We start from the raw sequence: 18,850 nt of genomic DNA on the forward strand, positions 1-18,850 counted from the left end.
GCTTTGCGCCGGTCTCTACTGTTTTGCACGCGTAATCATGCGAACGGCAATTGAACTTCGCAGTTTGATATCTTGGAGCACGGATGCGCTAGAAGAATTCTGCCAAATGAAATTGCGTAGAAACACGACTGAGTCTACTGCAGCCACTAAAAAGTTGATTATGCAATTTTAATTCATTAGGCCACCCGCATTAATAATCACCACCTCATTCTGTGTCCCCTGGGCGCATAACCTCACTGTAGAGGTGGTCTTCATGTAAATCTAAGTGCGTAATTTAAAAAAAAAAAGACCTGTCGACTTAAATTTGATCACCCTGTATAAGGGATGTACGGGCAGGATAATCCACCGCAACGAAAGTCAAAGTTCCCGATCATGAAGCCAGTAAGACAGTAGAGTACCACCTCGCCAAAATTGTTCGCAGCATGTCTGCAAGGAATTTTAGGAAGCTTGAGTAGGAGGAGGAAGGATTAGGAATACATGGAGAATGCTTGACCAAGTTGAGGTTTGCGGGTGACATAGCCTTGTTCAGTGAGTCTGGACAGTACCTTCAGTCAGAAAGCTTGGCCGTAGAGCTCAAGATAAACGCGAATAATTCAAACGCAATGCTGAATGAACCAGGCGGAAGTACCGTCCTCAGCCTGGGAAACGAAATGCTCGAACAAGTAGGTGAATATACCTTGGACGTGTTGCCAGCGCTGATGCCAACCACAACAAAGAAATCCCGCACGGGGTAAATGTTGGCTGTGGCGTACTCGGCAAGCACCCCCAGTAATGAATAGTAGGCTACCTCCATCGCTAAAAATTAGTATACAACCAATGCGTACTTCGGTGATGACATATGGGGCAGAAACTTGGCGCCTTAGCAAACTGGAAAGGAAACTTCGGTTAGCTCAACTGGACATGGAAGGGACAAGGGTAGGAATAACGCTTACGGGCAGGAAATCGAGCATTCTGGATCAGGGAATAAAGATGGGTGGAAGATTTAGTTCAAAAAAAAAAAAAAAAAAGATGTGGGCTTGGGTGGGTTAGGTAGGCGAGACAAAATTAGAAGTGGTGGCCCACCAGGGTGATAAAGTGGCTACGAAGTGGTGGGACTAGACGTAGGGGAAGACCGTCGACTCGATGGAGGAATGCATTTTAAAAATCTCGGGGGCAAAGAATAAACGCGGGCATCGCGAAGCAGGACCGGTTGGAGGTCAATAGGAGAGGCATTCGTCCTGTAGAGGACCCGGATATAAGGATAATGGTCATGATGATCATTAGGATGACGCTTTTCTCGGTGAGGACTAATATGCAGAACGTCCAAACGTAACGCGGCAATTTCAATAGCCTTTGCGTGTGGAGTTGTCGAAGCTAAACGCACTATATCCTACGAAGCGAGTCTTTAATGCTTTTTCTCCCGAATACACCATACAGGTGGTACGTTATCAGTGCACCGGCATCAGCAACAACGACAAAAAAAAATAACAACAAGCTTCTTCCAAAATAACCCTGAGAAAAAAAGTAACTGAACGATAGGAAGGGCTTTAACAAGCTTATTTGCGTGTACACAAGGCTCAAAAGTTTTTCATTCCGATGTGACCAGCAAGAAACGCAGCAAGCTTTACGCGGGGGACACATGTGCGGAGAGCTACGCGGTCCCGCGTGCGTTTTACTCCGCTCCCAAACCGGTCCTGCAGCCTTCATGCGTGCCCCTGGCCTCCGCCAGACCGGTTTCCAGAGGGGGAAGACGCGTGCAGATACGCGCCCCTCTCTGCTCATATGTCCCCCGCTTTAATTATTTCCTTACAAATTCTTCTTGCGTTTCGTAGATTTGCCAGTCAGCTGAATACGCAGCCAACAAACAAATGGCTAATTTGTCTCTGCGGCTCCGAGCTCCACTTTGAACCACCCGTTCTTTGCAATAGTTGAGTATACGCTGGAAGGACGCGACTAAAACTGAATGACGCCTAAGGAGTGCCCGGACTTGTCGCGCATGCGGGCATCGCAGCTGTCGCCGTGGAGGATAAGAAGCGGTCGGCCGTCAAGGTAGTGACGACGATGTTCCCCCGCATTCCCAAAGTGACCATGCTGCTGCTGGAGTTCTTCATTCGCCGGGAAGGCAAAATCCAGCTCACGCGGGAGCCCCTGGCGTACTTCTGCTCCGAGGAAGTGGTGCTGGCCGCCGAGGACATGCTGGAGAAGCTCAACCGGCAGGTCATCACTTTCCAGGACGTCAGAGAGACGACGGAGAACCTGATAGGTAGGAGAGCATTAACACGGTGCCCTGCCACGGTGTCGCACCGATTATGCGTCTTTTACAACCCCAGGGCTGCACAACTTTGCCTTCAAGAGGGCTGAGCACACCGCTAAAGAAGTTGGTGAAAGCATCCGCAAGCTGACCATCATCATGGGAGAGCTGGCTACCTCGCTGGAGAAGGTGTCGGAAGTGGCGCCCACCGACTGGATGAATGTCGGCGACATCATCATCGCCAAGACATGCAATCTGAATATTGCCGAGACTGAACCCTTCTGGAAATATATCCCTAGGACGAAGGACTTTACCGCAATTAAGCTCCTTGGTGCCGGTGGCTTCGGGTGAGTGTTTTATGCATTGCCTTGACTGCCCTTCCGTTTAGAACAGACTGAGCCGTAATTTAACTGGGAACACATTGCGCGTAGCTTCTTATGGCTGTTTCAACAATATTACATGCCATACCTTGTGTAAACACCTAAAGATCGGGAGATGTGGCTGCTCAGAAAACACGGTGCAGGAAAAAAAAAAGATATGTTCTTTCAAAAAACTGTGTGCGTGGTGTCTGTTTTCTTAACCAATATGAATTAGTGCTCTGGGAATAAGTGTAAATGTATGCATTAATGTATTTTTCTCCTCTCTTCTGTACACGTTGCATGTACCACCGACGAAAATGCCCTCCTAGTGATATAGGTAACTTCTAAATAAATAAATAAATAAATAAATAAATAAATAAATAAATAAATAAATAAATAAATAAATAAATAAATAAATAAATAAATAAACGAATAAATAAATAAATAAATAAATAAATAAATAAATAAATAAATAAATAAATAAATAAATAAATAAATAAATAAATAAATAAATAAATAAATACATCCTTCTCGGTAGTTGTCTGCAAGCCTATTGAGTTATATGATTTTGTTGACGTGTTCATGCCGTTGCGTATTTTCAACATACAGGAAAACTGCTAAAGACAAGAGAACAGAAAACGTACGAAAACTGCGGCTCATTTTAATATGCTATTTAAGGATGAAGTGATTCAGCATATGCACAGAATAGATGCTCTAACATACGGAAAGGCGTCCCAGCACCGGGCTCCGTCGCCTCCGTCACGCGTGAGGTCGCGTGGTTGTGGGCGGCCAGCAAATGTCGCTGCCTTGGAGATGACGACAAGAAAACGAAGGCAAACTTAACTGGCTTACTGCATAGCGAGACATGAGCCGAAGCAAGACAAGAACAATGCCCTGACGGGCGAGGTTACAGTACAGGACTCGAGCAGAGGGGCAGCATTGATTCGCTGCTTCAAAATGGGTGCACCTCTGCGCTTGGGACCCCGTATTATTCCCAAAGCGCTAGCGGTCGAAGAAGTTCTCCCCCTGCTTCTTGTACACGGCGCGACATGGTACACACACACACACACAACGCTCTTTCCAGAGTTCGTGAGGGGTCGGTAGTAGCGGCACCCGCTGAGTCTGAGAGAGGGAAGAGAGGTCTCCGATGCGGCGTCCGCGTGCTTCGGGCGTGTCTCAGCGTGGCGCGTCTGTAGCCGCCGAAGTTTGAATCACGCCGACAGCAAGGCGCCCGCGATCCAGCCATTCCCATGCACATTGCGGCATGTTGGGATCTGTTGGCTGTCGCTCCAAGCTTGAGTCACCTAGAGTTCCTGTATACCTAGGGGAGCTATATACAGGAACTCTAGAGTCACCGACAGAAAGGCACCCACGCGGAAGGTGCACGTAGTGGTGGCTCTGCCACAACGCACAAGAGCGCTGCACGAAGCTTGCAGCACAGCGGCGCGCTAAATCGTAACAATGCCCTTTCGGTTTTCGTCTTCGATCGTACCTTTTCCAAAATCTGAATTACCGAGGTTATGTTTGCGCTGAAGGGCACCACCTCATACCGCTTGTACCATAGCGCTTACATTCCCCAGTAAAACGTATAATGCAGCTTGTACTTCACGGTTTTACAGGCGAACATTATTAATCATTCGTTTTGCGTGTTCTCCTGCCACAGCGCCTCCTCTAGCAAAAGAGCCAGTCAGTCTCTGCTTACTCAATGATAGCATATCACCGATGTTTCGATGTACCGCCCGAAAATGCAAACTTGGCACCTCCCCTCCCCCTCGGCTCTTGCACCACTTTGTTGACATTTCAGCCTTCACACTTCAGCAGCAATGCGGCAGCTGATTTTGCAACCTCTTAATATCTCTCAAAACGTGGATGAATGTTGCGGTGGCTCATGTTGAGGCCAATGTAATAAGGCCTATGCGACCAGACACTGCACTATCAGAGATCGAGGCCTCGGACGGAAGGCGTGACAAAGAACTCCCCCTGGCCTGAGCGCCGGAAGAAATCCGACACACTTAGCGGCGTTAGTGGTGCACAAGGGAATCGCCTCCGACCGGAGACATGAGTCTAAAAGCGAGCTTTATGTAAACCAAGCAACGCTTAATATAAACAAGCAAAGAAAAGAAAGAATGCAGTAAGAGCAACATGCGACACAAAGTACAAGCAAAACGTTCACGACAAAAACGTTAAAATGTCGCTCGTACGAGGTAACCAAAGCAAATCGCGATGGCTACAAGTTACAACAGAAGCAATAGGGAACGTTGACTAAAAAATTTCAAATGATACGGTTTCTAAAATGCATAACGAAAAAGAGCAAAGCGAAAGTCGTTATGCTTATGTGTGGGGATGTGGAAGTATGGGTGTGCTGGGCGGTGTTTGCTACAGTATGGGATTTGATCACACCGTTCGGGTGCAGGAGCCGCTGCCGCCGCGGACGATGTAGAAGGGGGTGTAGACGTGGAATCAGTCTATGTCAAGGCGCGGGAAAGCAGAAGCGGCCGGAGTACGACGCGCGACGCGGCGCGTGCTGAAATCCCCTGTCCTCTCATTATCACAGAGGACATCAGGCCTAACGTCAGATAGGCGGATACCCGTGTTTCTCCCTCCGGTCCGTAGCCACTCCAATTGACGCGCTCCTTTTCCTTGCATTTTTATGGCGTGAGCAATACACAGGGCACGCATGCAAAAAGTTGCGCCGTCCATTAGCCGACGCCGAGCAATGGAGGAACAGGGAACGGAGTGATGGAGGAACAGAGAACGAAAGAGTGCGTGCGGAGAGCGGAAATGTCAGCGCAGGCGCTTTCACACCACCGCTGACCTCCTTATAATATGGGGACGTCATGTCGAAAAGTTGGCGGAAGCGCCCGTCGCACAGCGTCTTGACGCACCTTGTCACCGCTTGCACGCGTTGAAAAAGGGGGAGCGCAGCGAGTGGAGGTCTGAGTTGGCGGCAAACGAGGATGAAATGAAAGTGATGGTGGCGATATGCGATACTGGTGTTTTTATACGAGAGGCGCAACTCGTGCTTCAAGCCCAGTGGAGCGCTCCATCCAAAGCGAATTTTTCTTGCACCCGGACGCTAACGTCATTTCAATACGAAAGCAATAAATGGTGCATCGAGAAAAAAAAGTGTCGGAGGACGGCTCCTACAGCCACGTGAGTGCGAAGCGTTCCATAGTAGGTGCGTCGCATGAATCGGACCGCGCTTTAGGGAACGGCTAGGCAATGCCCGGGCATGGGAACAGCCAGGGCCGCTACCCTACGCTACGGGCACCTGCGAGCCAGGCAGGCCACTCAGCGTGACAGTAGATTCCTCAGCAATGCCCTTCCTATAGGACTCCGGTTCACAGTCAAAATACTCATCATCATCATCACCATCATCATCATCATCACCACCATCACCATCATCAGCCTATCTACGCCCACTGCAGGGCAAAGGCCTTCTCCAATTACATCGGTCCTGTGCCAACTGTGACCAATTTATCCCCGCAAACTTCTTGATCTCATCTGCCCATCTAACTTTCTGCCGCCCCCTGCAACGCTTGCCTTCTCTAGGGATCCACTCTGTTACCTTTAATGACCAGCGGGTTATCTTGCCTTCGCATTACATGCCCTGCCCACGTCCATTTCTTTTTCTTAATCTCTACTAATATGTCCTTAACACGTGTTTGTTCCCTGACCCACTCCGCTATCTTCTTGTCTATCATTTTCCGCTCTATTGCACGTTGAGTCGTTCTCAATTTAAGTTGAACCCTCTTAGTGAGCTTCCAGGTTTCTGCCCCGTAGGTGAGTACCGGTAAGATTCAGCTGTCATACACTTTCTTCTTCAGCGACAATGGTAGGCTGCTATTCATTATCTGAGAATGTCTGCCATATGCACCCCACCTCATTCTTATCCTTTTAATTATCTCTGCCTCATGGTTGGGATCTGGGGTCACAACTTGGCCTAAGTAGATATATTCGCTTACCACTTCCACTGCCTCGCCATCTATCTCAAACCGCTCTGCTGTCCCGAGGTTATTGATCATTACTTTAGTTTTCTGCATATTAATTTTCAGGCCCACGGTTCTACTCTGTTCGTCCAGTGCGGAAAGCATGGTTTGCAATTCGTCCCCCGAGTTACTTAGCAAGGCAACGTCATCAGCAAATCTGAGGTTACTGAGGTATCCTCCATTAACCCTTACTCCCACCTGTTCCCAATCCAACGTTCTGAATACTTCTTGTAAACAACGTTCTGAACGTTCTGTAAACAACCAACGTTCTGAATACTTCTTGTAAACATGCTGTAAATAACATTGGAGAGATTGTGTCTCCTTGTCTGACACCCTTCCTTATAGGTATTTTACTGCTCTCCTTATGGAGGATGATGGTAGCTGTAGACCCATTGTAGATATCCCCTAGTATTCTTACGTAATGCTCATCTGCCTCCTGGTTCCGTAATGCCTGAATGACTGCTAGGGTTTCGACCGAGTTAAATGCTTTCTCAAATCTATGAAGGCTATATATAGGGGTTCAGTATACTCAGCGCACTTCTCTATCACCTGATTGATCGTGTGAATATGGTCCATTGTTGAATAACCTTTACGGAACCCTGCTTGTTCTTTAGGTTGACTGATACCTAAGGTTGCAGAAATTCTGTTAGCGATTACCTTGGTGAGTACCTTGTAGACGACTGACAGTAAGCTGATCGGCCTGTAATTTTTCAAGTGCTTCATGTCGCCTTTCTTATGGATTAGGATGATGTTCGCGTTCTTCCAAGATTCCGGTACACTTGCGGTCATTAGGCATTGCGTATACAGGTTTGCCAGTTTTTCAAGTACAATTTCTCCGCCATCCTTCAAGAGGTCTGCTGTTATCTGATCCTCACCAGGTGCTTTGCTCCCTTTCATTTCTTTCAAAGCCTTCCTTACTTCTTCGGTCGTTACTGGTGGGATGTCTATCTCCTGTGAACTATTGTCTCGTTCGGCATTATCCTGGATGTCCCGGCTACTGTACAGGTCCCTATAGAACTTATCCGCCACTGTGACTATTTTATCCCTATTTGTGATGACATTGCCTTGCTTATCTTTAAGTGCATACATCTGATTTTTCCCCGCGCCAAGACGCCTCTTCACTGCTTTCAGGCTACCTCCGTTCTTTATAGCGTATTCGATCCTCTCCATATTGCCGCGAACCATGCATTGGGTTTGTTTATTTGTGTTTTGCTTTTACCGCCCGGCTGCGCCGGTCTGTGTTATCCCTGTGCCAAGGGAAGCGCGTGTTCCATTCTTTCTTTCTTTGCCGCATGTGTTATCTGTTCTGATAGGGAGAGCATTCCGATCTAACGTGAACAGCCTGGAATAATCTTCTTGGATCTACAATGTTCTCGATGCGAATCGACGGTTCGAGAAATACGCGCGCCGAAAGATAAAAAGCCTGCAGAGCAGACGCCGGGGCATTCGATTCTGCGACGCTCGCCGACGCACGTACGTCACTTTGTTGACCGCTGCTTCGCGGCCTCTGTATTCTTTTCAGTTGTTAGGGGAGCACAAGTTCGCTCCAATAAACTTGTTTCTTTCCCAAACAACTGCGTCGTCATTGGCTTCGTGACATCTGGTGGAGGTGCTGGGTACGCACCCTTCATGCCCACTACAACCTCTGGAAGCCGCCAAGCCAGTCCAACAAGAGCCAGCCTCCGCGTGCAAGACTTACCACCCGAGTCCGGTCTACTACCGGAGAAGACGAAGAAAAAAGACGTCGCAACCAGCACCATGCTCAACCAAGCCAATCCTCCTGTCGTTCTGCAGCAGCCACGGGAACCGCCATCATTCCGTGGAGCCCCCGCAGAAGACCCAGAAGAATGGTTGGAGAAACTGGAGCGCGTCCGGAAATTCAACAGGTGGGACGACGCAGAAACGTTCCGGCATGTTTTCTTTTACTTGGAAGATTCGGCTCGCCCTTAGTTCGAGAACCACGAGAGTTCCTTGACAAACTGGGCTCAGTTCAAAAGCGAGTTCACTAAGACCTTCACTACCGTCGTGCGGAAAGAAAGAGCCGCCTTTTTGTTGGAAACGCGCACGCAACACCCCAACGAAGGCGTCGTGATCTTCGTTGAGGAGATGAAGCAGCTATTTCGCCGCGCGGACCCCGAAATGACGGAAGAAAAGAAGTTACGCTTCTTGATGCGTGGTGTGAAGGAGGAACTGTTTGCTGGACTTGTCCGAAATCCGCCAAAGACCGTCGCCGAATTCGTGACCGAAGCCAGCACCATCGAGAAAGCACTCGAAATGCGTGCTAAGCAGTACGACCGGAACTATGTTGGCATGGCCAATGCGAATTGCGTCGACAACATGCGCATTCCCGAAGATAGCCTACGGGAGACTATCCGCGAAATAGTGAGGGAGGAGCTGCAGAAACTGCTCCCGACGCCGCCGCAACCACAAGTCGCTTCTCTTACCGACGAAGTACAGCAAGCACTGGGAACTTCAACGACGCCAGTAGCACCTCGCGAGCCGCAAGCCATGAACTACGCGGCTGCTGTACATCGCCCTCGCCCACCTGCACCCTATCGTCACGAGGCTCCGTACCGTCGTCCCCTCTCGCCGGCCCGACCACCTGCGGCGCAACCCCCTGCCCCAAGGAAGACCGACGTGTGGCGAACGTCCGACAATCGTCCGCTGTGCTACCACTGCGGAGAGGCCGACCACGTCTACCGTCGCTGCCCCTACAGGAAGCTCGGTTTGCGAGGGTTCTCCGTCGACGCACCCCGCCCCCGAACTGGCCAGCGCCCATCGGAGATCGAAGAGTACCTGTCCAACACCAGCCGTCGACCAGCCCGTTTCAACCGTTCGCCGTCACCCTACCCATACCAGTCGCCGAACCGCCGTAGCAATGCTGAGTTCTCACGTGGAAGGTCCCCCAGCCCACGCGGGGGAAACTAAAGGAAGCAACTTCTGGAGGTGAAGTTGCTCTACGGCGAAAAACTGGAAACCCTCCAACGACGCGAGGACGCGCCGAAGACACCGATTTACGACATGCCCTCATCCCGACGACCCGACCTAACCCTGACGAGACTCCCAAACACGACGACAGCTACACGGCGCGACGCGCACCCGACATGACCGAGGCTGCCGCTGAGAAGACAACAACGACGCACAGTGCCCGACCGTCAACACGCACAAGCCGAGACGCGACGCCCCGACGCACCCGGAACTCGAGGAAGGCGGCGTCCGACGTCCAGTTGTCCATCGACGGCTTTGACGTAGTCGCCCTCATCGACACGGGAGCCGACTACTCGGTAATGAGCGGGTCATTCGCGTCTAAGCTGAAGAAAGTTGCGACAAGATGGGACGGTCCACATATACGCACAGCAGGAGGCCACCTCGTGACGCCAAGTGGAACGTGCACATCGCGCGTCACCATAGACGGCACGACGTACCCAGCGGCGTTCGTCATTTTGCCTAACTGCTCCCGCGACGTCATTCTCGGAATGGACTTTTTGACGGACAACGGCGCAATAATCGATCTGCAGACGAAGTCGATAACTTTTTCCTCCGATCACTCCATGACGCCGGAATCGAACCCCGATCACCGTGCTGCTGTCAGGATCGCCGACGATCACGTCACCCTGCCACCCCGCGCAAGCTTGATGATCGCCGTCTACTGTGAGGATGCTGCTCCTGACATCGACGCTATTGTAGAGGGTGACCAAAGGTTGCTTCTCAACCGCGGTGTCTCCGTCGCAAGAGGCATTGCGCGCTTTAAGCAATGCAAATCCCATGTTTTGGTCACCAATTTTACCGAGGAGTACCAGCATTTAAACAAGGGCGCTGCAATTGCATTCCCCGAAGCAACGCAAGAAGCAAGTCAAGTGATCGCGGTCGCTAACTTTGAATGCGCACGCGCAGATGCTTCCAAGCCGCCGCAACCTTTCGACGTGAACCCGGCGCTGCCGCAAGAAAATCGGGACAGATTGCTGGATTTGTCCATCGCTACAGCGAGTGTTTTTCGGCAAACTCAAAATTACGTCAGACACCCCTAGCGAAGCACCGAATTATAACCGAAGATGGAGCCCGACCTACCCGACAGTCACCGTACCGCGTCTCTTCACACGAGCGGGAAGCCATCCGGACTCAAGTCGACGACATGCTCAGCGACGACATAATACAGCCATTGAAAAGTCCGTGGGCTGCGCCGGTCGTACTCGTGAAGAAAAAAGACGGCACATTAAGGTTCTGTGTTGACTACCGGCGACTGAACAAAATCACCAAAAAGGACGTGTACCGCCTGCCACGAATCGACGACGCCCTAGACCACCTCTGCCATGCGAAGTACTTCTCATCGATGGATTTGAAGACCGGCTACTGGCAAATTGAAGTGGACGAGAGAGACCGAGAGAAGACTGCATTTATAACCCCGGATGACCTATACGAGTTCAAGGTGATGCCTTTCGGGCTATGCACGGCGCCAGCAACGTTTCAACGAGTCATGGACACGGTGCTAGCAGGCCTGAAGTGGCACACCTTCCTCGTATACCTCGACGACGTTGTCGTATTCGCCCGGACTTTCGACGAACACCTCGCAAGGTTGGAGTCTGTACTCGAGGCCATTCGTACGTCGGGGTTAACTCTAAAGCCTGAAAAGTGCCGTTTCGCGTACGAGGAACTCAAGTTCTTGGGCCACGTCGTCAACGCCGCGGGAGTCCTACCTGACCCAGCAAAAACTTCAGCCGTTGCGAACTTCCCAAGGCCGAAAGACAAGAAGGGCGTGCGAATATTTCTCGGACTGTGCGCATACTACCGGCGCTTCGTCGCAAACTTCGCACGCATTGCAGAGCCGCTCACGCGCTTGACGAAAGATAGCACTCCTTTCAGCTGGGACAACGACCAAGAAAAAGCATTCTGCGAGCTGCAAAAACGCCTGCAAAGCCCGCCCGTGCTCGCTCATTTCGACGAAAACGCCGAAACGGAAATAAACACGGACGCCAGTGATATAGGCTTGGGTGCCGTCCTCGTCCAAAAACAAAGCGGGTGCGAAAAGGTAATCGCATATGCCAGCCGTGGTCTGTCGAAGGAGGAGAAAAACTACTCTGCCTCTGAGAAAGAGTGCCTGGCAATTATATGGGCGATTTCAAAATTTCGCCCATACGTGTATGGAAGACCATTCAAGGTTGTGACAGACCACCACGCGCTGTGTTGGCTCGCCAATTTGAAGGACCCCTCTGGCCGTCTTGGACGGTGGAGCTTGCGCGTGCAGGAGTTCGACGTTACAGTCGTTTATAAATCCGGCAGGAAGCACTCCGACGCCGACTGCCTGTCCCGCGCTCCCGTCGACCCACCAGCACAAGACTCTGATGAAGACAGCGCGTTCTTCGGAATCGTGACGGAGACCGACCTAGCCGCCCAGCAGCGTGCCGACCCTGACTTACGCGTCATAATCGACTACCTCGAGGGACGCAACGTCGCCGTACCTAGGACCTTCAAACGCAGCTTACCAGCATTCAGCCTGAGAAACTCCGTCCTCGTGAAGAAGAATTTCAGCCCCGGAACGAGAACGAATTACCTTCTTGTCATCCCCGCAGACCTTCGTGACGAAATTTTGGAAGCGTGCCACGACGACCCGTCTTCCGGACATCTCGGCACAGCCCGCACAATTGGAAAAATCAAGGCGAAGTACTACTGGGCCCGCCTTACATCCGACGTCACCCACTACGTCCGCAGCTGCCGTGACTGTCAGCGACGAAAAACGCCACCGACGAGACCTGCCGGACTTCTGCAGCCGATCGCCGTCCCATCAAGGCCCTTCCAACAGATTGGAATGGACCTTCTGGGCCCGTTCCCTACGTCACGATCGGAGAACAAGTGGATTGTCGTAGCAACAGACTACATGACACGCTACGCGGAGACCGCCGCTCTTCCGAGGGGGACTGCACAAGAAGTCGCCAAGTTTTTCATAAGACAAGTTGTGCTGCGACATGGAGCCCCTGAAGTCCTCATCACGGACCGCGGAACGGCCTTTACTGCGGAGCTCATGCAAGGAATCTTACGCTACAGCAACACGGATCACCGAAGAACGACGGCGTACCACCCACAAACGAACGGACTAACGGAACGTTTGAACAAGACGATTGCGGATATGCTGTCCATGTACGTCGACGTTGAACATAAGACTTGGGACGAAGTGCTCCCGTATGTCACGTTTGCGTACAACACGGCTATCCAAGAAACCACGCAGATGACACCGTTCGAGCTCGTCTACGGAAGACGGCCGACTACAATGCTTGACGCCATGCTGCCGCACGTAGAAGACGACGACCTGAACGCCGACGTCCAAGGATGCCTTCAGCGTGCGGAGGAGGGCCGCCAGCTCGCTCGAGTTCGTATAAGGGACCAGCAGCTGGTGGATGCCGGCCGCTACAACCTCCGACGCCGAGCCGCCGAGTACCACCCAGGGGATCGTGTGTGGGTTTGGACTCCCATCCGACGACGCGGACTGAGTGAGAAACTTCTGCGACGGTATTTCGGGCCCTACAAGATTCTACGACGTGTTGGCCAACTCACCTACGAAGTGATCCCCGATGGTGACTCCGGCACATCACGACGACACACGCGGCCCGAAGTCGTCCACGTGGTTCGCTTAAAACCTTTCTACGGACGATGACGAACTTTAATTTTTATTTGTTCGGACTGTCGCCTATGTTAGCATCGGGTCGATGCACTCTTAGAGGGGGGGTAATGCCGCGAACCATGCATTGGGTTTGTTTATTTGTGTTTTGCTTTTACCGCCCGGCTGCGCCGGTCTGTGTTATCTCTGTGCCTAGGGAAGCGCGTGTTCCATTCTTTCTTTCTTTGCCGCATGTGTTATCTGTTCTGATAGGGAGAGCATTCCAATCTAACGTGAACAGCCTGGAATAATCTTCTTGGATCTACAATATTCTCGATGCGAATCGACGGTTCGAGAAATACGCGCGCCGAAAGATAAAAAATTCCCCCGCATTTCCCCGAGGGGGAGAATGTGAAAGTGCGAATGCACGGTTGTCGGCCCGCTTGCGGCGCTTGCGCTCGGCACCCGCAGCCCACCGCCTCGCCGCCTTCTCTTCCATCTCTTCCATCGGGTTTGTAGTATCACGTGTACACCACGCAGTTATCAAGCCGCTATAACGCCGCTGAGTCGCCAACGCAACGCCGCTGACGACGTAGTTTGAATGCGTTAAATATATAAGGAGCGTTCCTAACTCTGAAATCAGCGTGGCTTCCGCGGCTTTTTTATATATATCGCTTTTTATATATATATATATATAGAGAGAGAGAGCCATCATATAAATGATGGCTCTAGAACGATCCAGCGAAATGAAGAGAAACGAAAGACAAAAAGAGGCAGGCCTGCGTAGCAACCTTAAACAGTTGGTACAAGAGGAGGCCAAAGAACCTGGAAAGTTTATAGAGGATATAAAAAACACGAAACGGGCCCTTGAGGCACTGGACGTTGAAATATTTAAAGGAGCAACCGTAAGGGCACGTGCCGAAAAAATGCTAGCCGGTGAACAACCGACGAAGCGTGCTCTGGCTGACGAAAAAAAGATATGCACGTAAACATGATGTCGTACAAATCGAAAGAGGGGGAATTGGGACACAAAACAAGGAAGAGATAGCTCTTGCGTTTACAGAGTACTATCGCGATCTTTTTGCAATGCGAAATCCGAAAGATATGGGTTTTGAAACAGAGTTCTTACAGTGCTTGCCGCAGTTGGAAACTGAGGAAACGGAAATTTTGAACAAAGATATCATGTTATACGAAATCGAAGAAGCCATAAATGAGTTGAATAGTGGAAAATCACCCGGGCCTGACGGCATTGGCGCAGCGTTTTACAAAAAGTTCAAATCAGAAATGGCGGTACTACTACACGGGGTGTTTTCAGAATCTTACGAGCGTGGGAGTTTGCCGCCGTCGTGTGCAAGTGCCCATACGGTGCTCATTCCGAAGGGGGAGGACCCCGATCAGCTGATTAAAGTTACTGGTTATAGGCCTATCACGCTCACTAATACAGACTACAAGATTCTAATGAAAGTGCTTGCGAAAAGAATGCAAAATGTCATCAAATCATTAATCGGGCCTCACCAAACATGTGGTATCAAAGGCAGAATCATTTTTACGAACATTCATGCTGCACGGTGCGTACTGGAGTACTGCGACGCTGACTTTAGAAAAGTAGCCATGATACAAATAGACTTGGGAAAGGCTTTCGACCGTGTGTGCCATGAAATACTGTTCAAAATACTTGAGTATGTCAAATTAGGCTCTGTAATTACAGATGGAGTTAAAATGGCCTACGGAAACTGCAATACTAGAATCATTGTTAATAAAGAGCTAACGGATAGGATATGCGTTAAAACGTCAGTACGGCAGGGGTGCCCCCTGAGCCCGTTACTTTTCGCCCTGTATCTAGAACCTTTGTGTGCAAAGATAATTGGTAGTAGCAGCGTGCGTGGTTTTTGCCTCCAGTCGTGTGAACTGAAGGTTTTGGCCTACGCAGACGATGTGGCTATTTTCTGTGCGGACAAAATAAGCGTGAGTAACGCACTTGCCCTCACGGAACGGTACTGTGACGTCACGGGTAGCAAATTAAACGTCAATAAATCTGTCGGGTTGTGGCATGGGGAGTGGGAAGAGGCGCCTGCCGTTTTTGAAAGGGTGAAGTGGTTGACAACTCCGTCAAAGTATTTGGGGATTCCGTTGGATAGGTATCGTGAAAACACGGCGTACTGGAGCGAAAGAGTGCAAGAAATGCGTGCGCAGACAGAAACATGGGGAGGTAAAAAATTGTCAATCTTTGCGAGAGCAACTGTATGCAACGTGTTCCTTGCGGCCAAAGTGTGGTACGTCATGCAGGTGCTGGCGTGCTCCAGGATGCATGTGCAAAAGTTTCACCGGTTGTTTGCTGTTTTTGTTTGGCAGTCGTCCTTCGAACGAACAAGCCGTAGCAATTTGTTTCGGAGACTAAAGGATGGGGGTCTGGCGTTACCGCATCTTTTTTTAAAGCAGGTTATCTCAAGATTTTTCTTTTTGAGGGACCAGATAGACCCTTTTGTGCGTACCTGCTTGCAGTTGACTCTAGCGACGGTACTGCCCAATTTCATTGTTTCCTCCGTTGATTACTTAAGGCCCAGTGGCAGCGGTTTTCTGCGAGAAGTAGCCTCGTCTTTACATTTTCTAAGAGCACGTTTTTCAATGGAATACCTATCCAATGTTACACGAAAGCGCTTAACTACAGACTTAATAGAATCTTGTTTTCCGGAACCAATGTACCGTTTAAGATATCGTGGCAGTGCCGGACGCGATGTTTTAAAACGTGTGAAGAAAATGTCTGTACAAGGAGCACTAAAAACGTTTTTCTTTAAGCTCCACACGGACACCCTGCCAGTAAGGACATGGGAAGAGCAAAGGGGCTTTTTTCTGCCATGGGGGTCAGACTGTTTTTTGTGCAAGAAGCCAGAAACTGTGGAGCACGTTTTCCTAGATTGCTGGGACGCTGTCTTTTTTTGGGATGTACTTCAAAGGACTATCAAAAAAGACTTGCCGTTGACAGCTGACGGAATTCGATATCTTTCTGTGCTATCTGAGAGTATTCCATATGACCTGCTTTTTCTTTACGGTTTACACTCAATCTGGCGTAGCAGAATGGACGTCCGTCACAATGATGCTGACGCTCGTTCTGTAAATAGTTATTTTGTTGAACATGTTTGCAGTCTTCGTGAAGTGCTGAACAACGATGATTGTGACGACGAGTTTTTGAATTTGTTAAATGAGTTGAGTGCATTGAAAGTGCATAAACATGTACATGCCAACTAAAAGTTTGGTTAACGTTCTTGTTGTTCTCAACCTGAAAGGTTGATTTTGTAATTAGTGTTGTGAATTTATGTATTAAAGAAAAAAAAAGGCTTCCGTGGCTTAGTCGGTAGAGCGTCGCGCTGCGGCCGCAACGTCCTCGGATCGAAACCGGGCGCCGGATGCTGTTATATTTTTATATAGTGTAGTGGCCTGGCTGGCGCGCCGAGAGAGGGTGTTGCGAGCTGGAGAGTAGGCGAGGGGGGAGAGGAGGCGCTACGCGAGCGCCCTCACGCGTCGGAAATCCGGCGCCGTTGCTAGGCACGCTAGCTAGCTCCGTTGCTAGGCTGCGGACGGACGGTGGACGAGTGATTCAGGGTCGCTTAATTAAGAAGTGCATTCGCACTTAAAAGCCTGCAGAGCAGACGCCAGGGCATTCGATTCTGCGACGCTCGCCGACGCACGTACGTCACTTTGTTGACCGCTGCTTCGCCGCCTCTGTATTCTTTTCAGTTGTTAGGGGAGCACAAGTTCGCTCCAATAAACTTGTTTCTTTCCCAAACAACTGCGTCGTCATTGGCTTCGTGACAATATTATACTTCCGTATGTCAGCTGTCTTACGCTTATTGATTACTTCGAAAGCTCCGCTAGTTCTATTCTGCCTAATTAGATCTTTCGTCTCCTGTGAAAGTTTACCAGTATCCTGTCTAGCCATAGTGCCCCCGACTTCTACTGCACACTCCGTGATAATGCGTGTAAGGTTGTCGCTGGCTTCCTGTGTCGTAAGCTCGGCTTCATCGTTAAGAGCTGAATATCGGTTCTGCAGCGCGATCCTGAATTTTAACCCAATCTGACTCACGTGACTATCTCATGACTATAACCAGGAAGCAACTTTTAATTTGTGCCACGTGATTCCCTTTATTGAGAACTTTAATTTGATACCTCACAAACCCTAGTGACATCAATTTGACTTTTAACCCAATCAATGACTAATGAATAATAATTAACCTAAAGTAGGTAATTAGTTAAAATGAACGCGCGTCGCCGGGACCTAATTTCTTGCAAAAAAAATGTGCGTGTCATATGACTAACATTATCACGGTAACGTGCGGTTGCACTTTTATAAACAACACGGAAACACGCGTTCTCCACACGTACATGCCAGGTCATGTCCCGACCATTTTTGCGATTTTCTTCCGCGGGTGGCGCTGTTGAACGGCGCCAGCAGCCCCACCTGTCCCCCGTTCGGGCCCCTATTGAGTTTCGAGAGTTGGGCATTCTGGCAGTTTCCCTAAAATTTCGAGTAAGTGAGCAATTTAAATGCGATAATTCATACCCATGACACCATCCCCGGATTCAGTATAGTAATTAGGCGAGAGTGTTGGATAGTCATGTGACTGTTTCATTGCGCAGTTCTTAAGTCGTCTGATTAAACTGGTCACGTAACCTCGTTCATCCGACTTAGATGAAAATACACTGCGCCCGGATTTGTATTGGTTGCCAACGAAATTACGAAGCGCTGGCGTGTGTTCTGCACGGCGTGGTTCCTGGATTATATTGGTTGGTAGATGGATTATATTCACTGGCGCGAGGATTATATTCACTGGCGTTTGGATTATATTCAGCGGGAAATCCAGTAGTAACGTTGCTTCTCCATGCCTTGTCACCTCCTCGGGCGACTGCTTCCCTGTCCCCGAAATTTCACCCATGGCCGAATATACGTAGAACGTGCAGTACGTAAGATGAAACCATTTATAACATTCCTGGCCATTTGTAACATCCCGTGAGATGTCTTGTCAATCCGTAAAGGGACCCTGCAACCCTTTTTTCAACTTCTTTTGAAATCTTAAATGCTTGCAGAACGTAGTCACCAAACACACGCAGTACTTAGGTTAGGGTGTCGCAAAGTGGTTCAGCTAAAAATTACTGCTCTATGCACATCAAATAACTTGTAAACTCGCTCAAAAAATTTTGTTTTCTCTTTCCCTGTCTTGACGTTCTTCGACGGCTCGAATTACGTCACTAAGGCCACGTAGCGGCTGTTGGCTGGTTTTCCTTCAGTTACAGCAATGAACGCTTTTCAATAGCAACTTAAAAAAAAAGCCACAAAAACAAAGCTGAAATGGAAGGCGTATCTGGTGCGACGAGCAAATCACGCCATGCCGCTCCGTGCTGGCGATAACTATAGCCAGAGTCTTTCAATGCTCTGCTATAGCTTTCGCAGTGGTTCCGGACGCGAAGGAAAGAGTGAAAGCGCTTATCGAAAGTGTTGCAGGGTCCCTTTAAAAACGTTTGAAATAGCTGTGTAGGAAACGACGCTGCACATAACGGCGGATCGCGCAAACCTGCATGAAGCGAAAGTGACAGTCTGGTCGGCCGGCAAGGTCGAGCTGCAGTGGGCGCTCTTCTACTCTGCCGTGTGCGCGAAGCGGTTGCGCGCAGGATTACTACGGCTGGCCGG

At 49.8% G+C, this 18,850-nt stretch overlaps 1 protein-coding gene across 1 annotated transcript in view; it reads left to right on the plus strand.

The window, feature by feature from the left end:
* The window catches only part of LOC144158205 (microtubule-associated serine/threonine-protein kinase 3-like), a 102,664-nt gene that overhangs the window by 11,497 nt on the left and 72,317 nt on the right, over positions 1-18,850 (plus strand). Inside the window, exons 2-3 of the mRNA XM_077688904.1 lie at positions 1,991-2,242; positions 2,310-2,577. Of these exons, the coding sequence (XP_077545030.1) occupies positions 1,991-2,242; positions 2,310-2,577 (520 nt within the window). The remainder of the gene's footprint in view (positions 1-1,990; positions 2,243-2,309; positions 2,578-18,850) is intronic.

Source organism: Haemaphysalis longicornis, unplaced genomic scaffold, assembly GCF_048455015.1.
Source record: "Haemaphysalis longicornis isolate Haplotype H1 unplaced genomic scaffold, Haemaphysalis longicornis Haplotype H1 scaffold_1, whole genome shotgun sequence".
NCBI classification, from domain to species: domain Eukaryota; kingdom Metazoa; phylum Arthropoda; class Arachnida; order Ixodida; family Ixodidae; genus Haemaphysalis; species Haemaphysalis longicornis.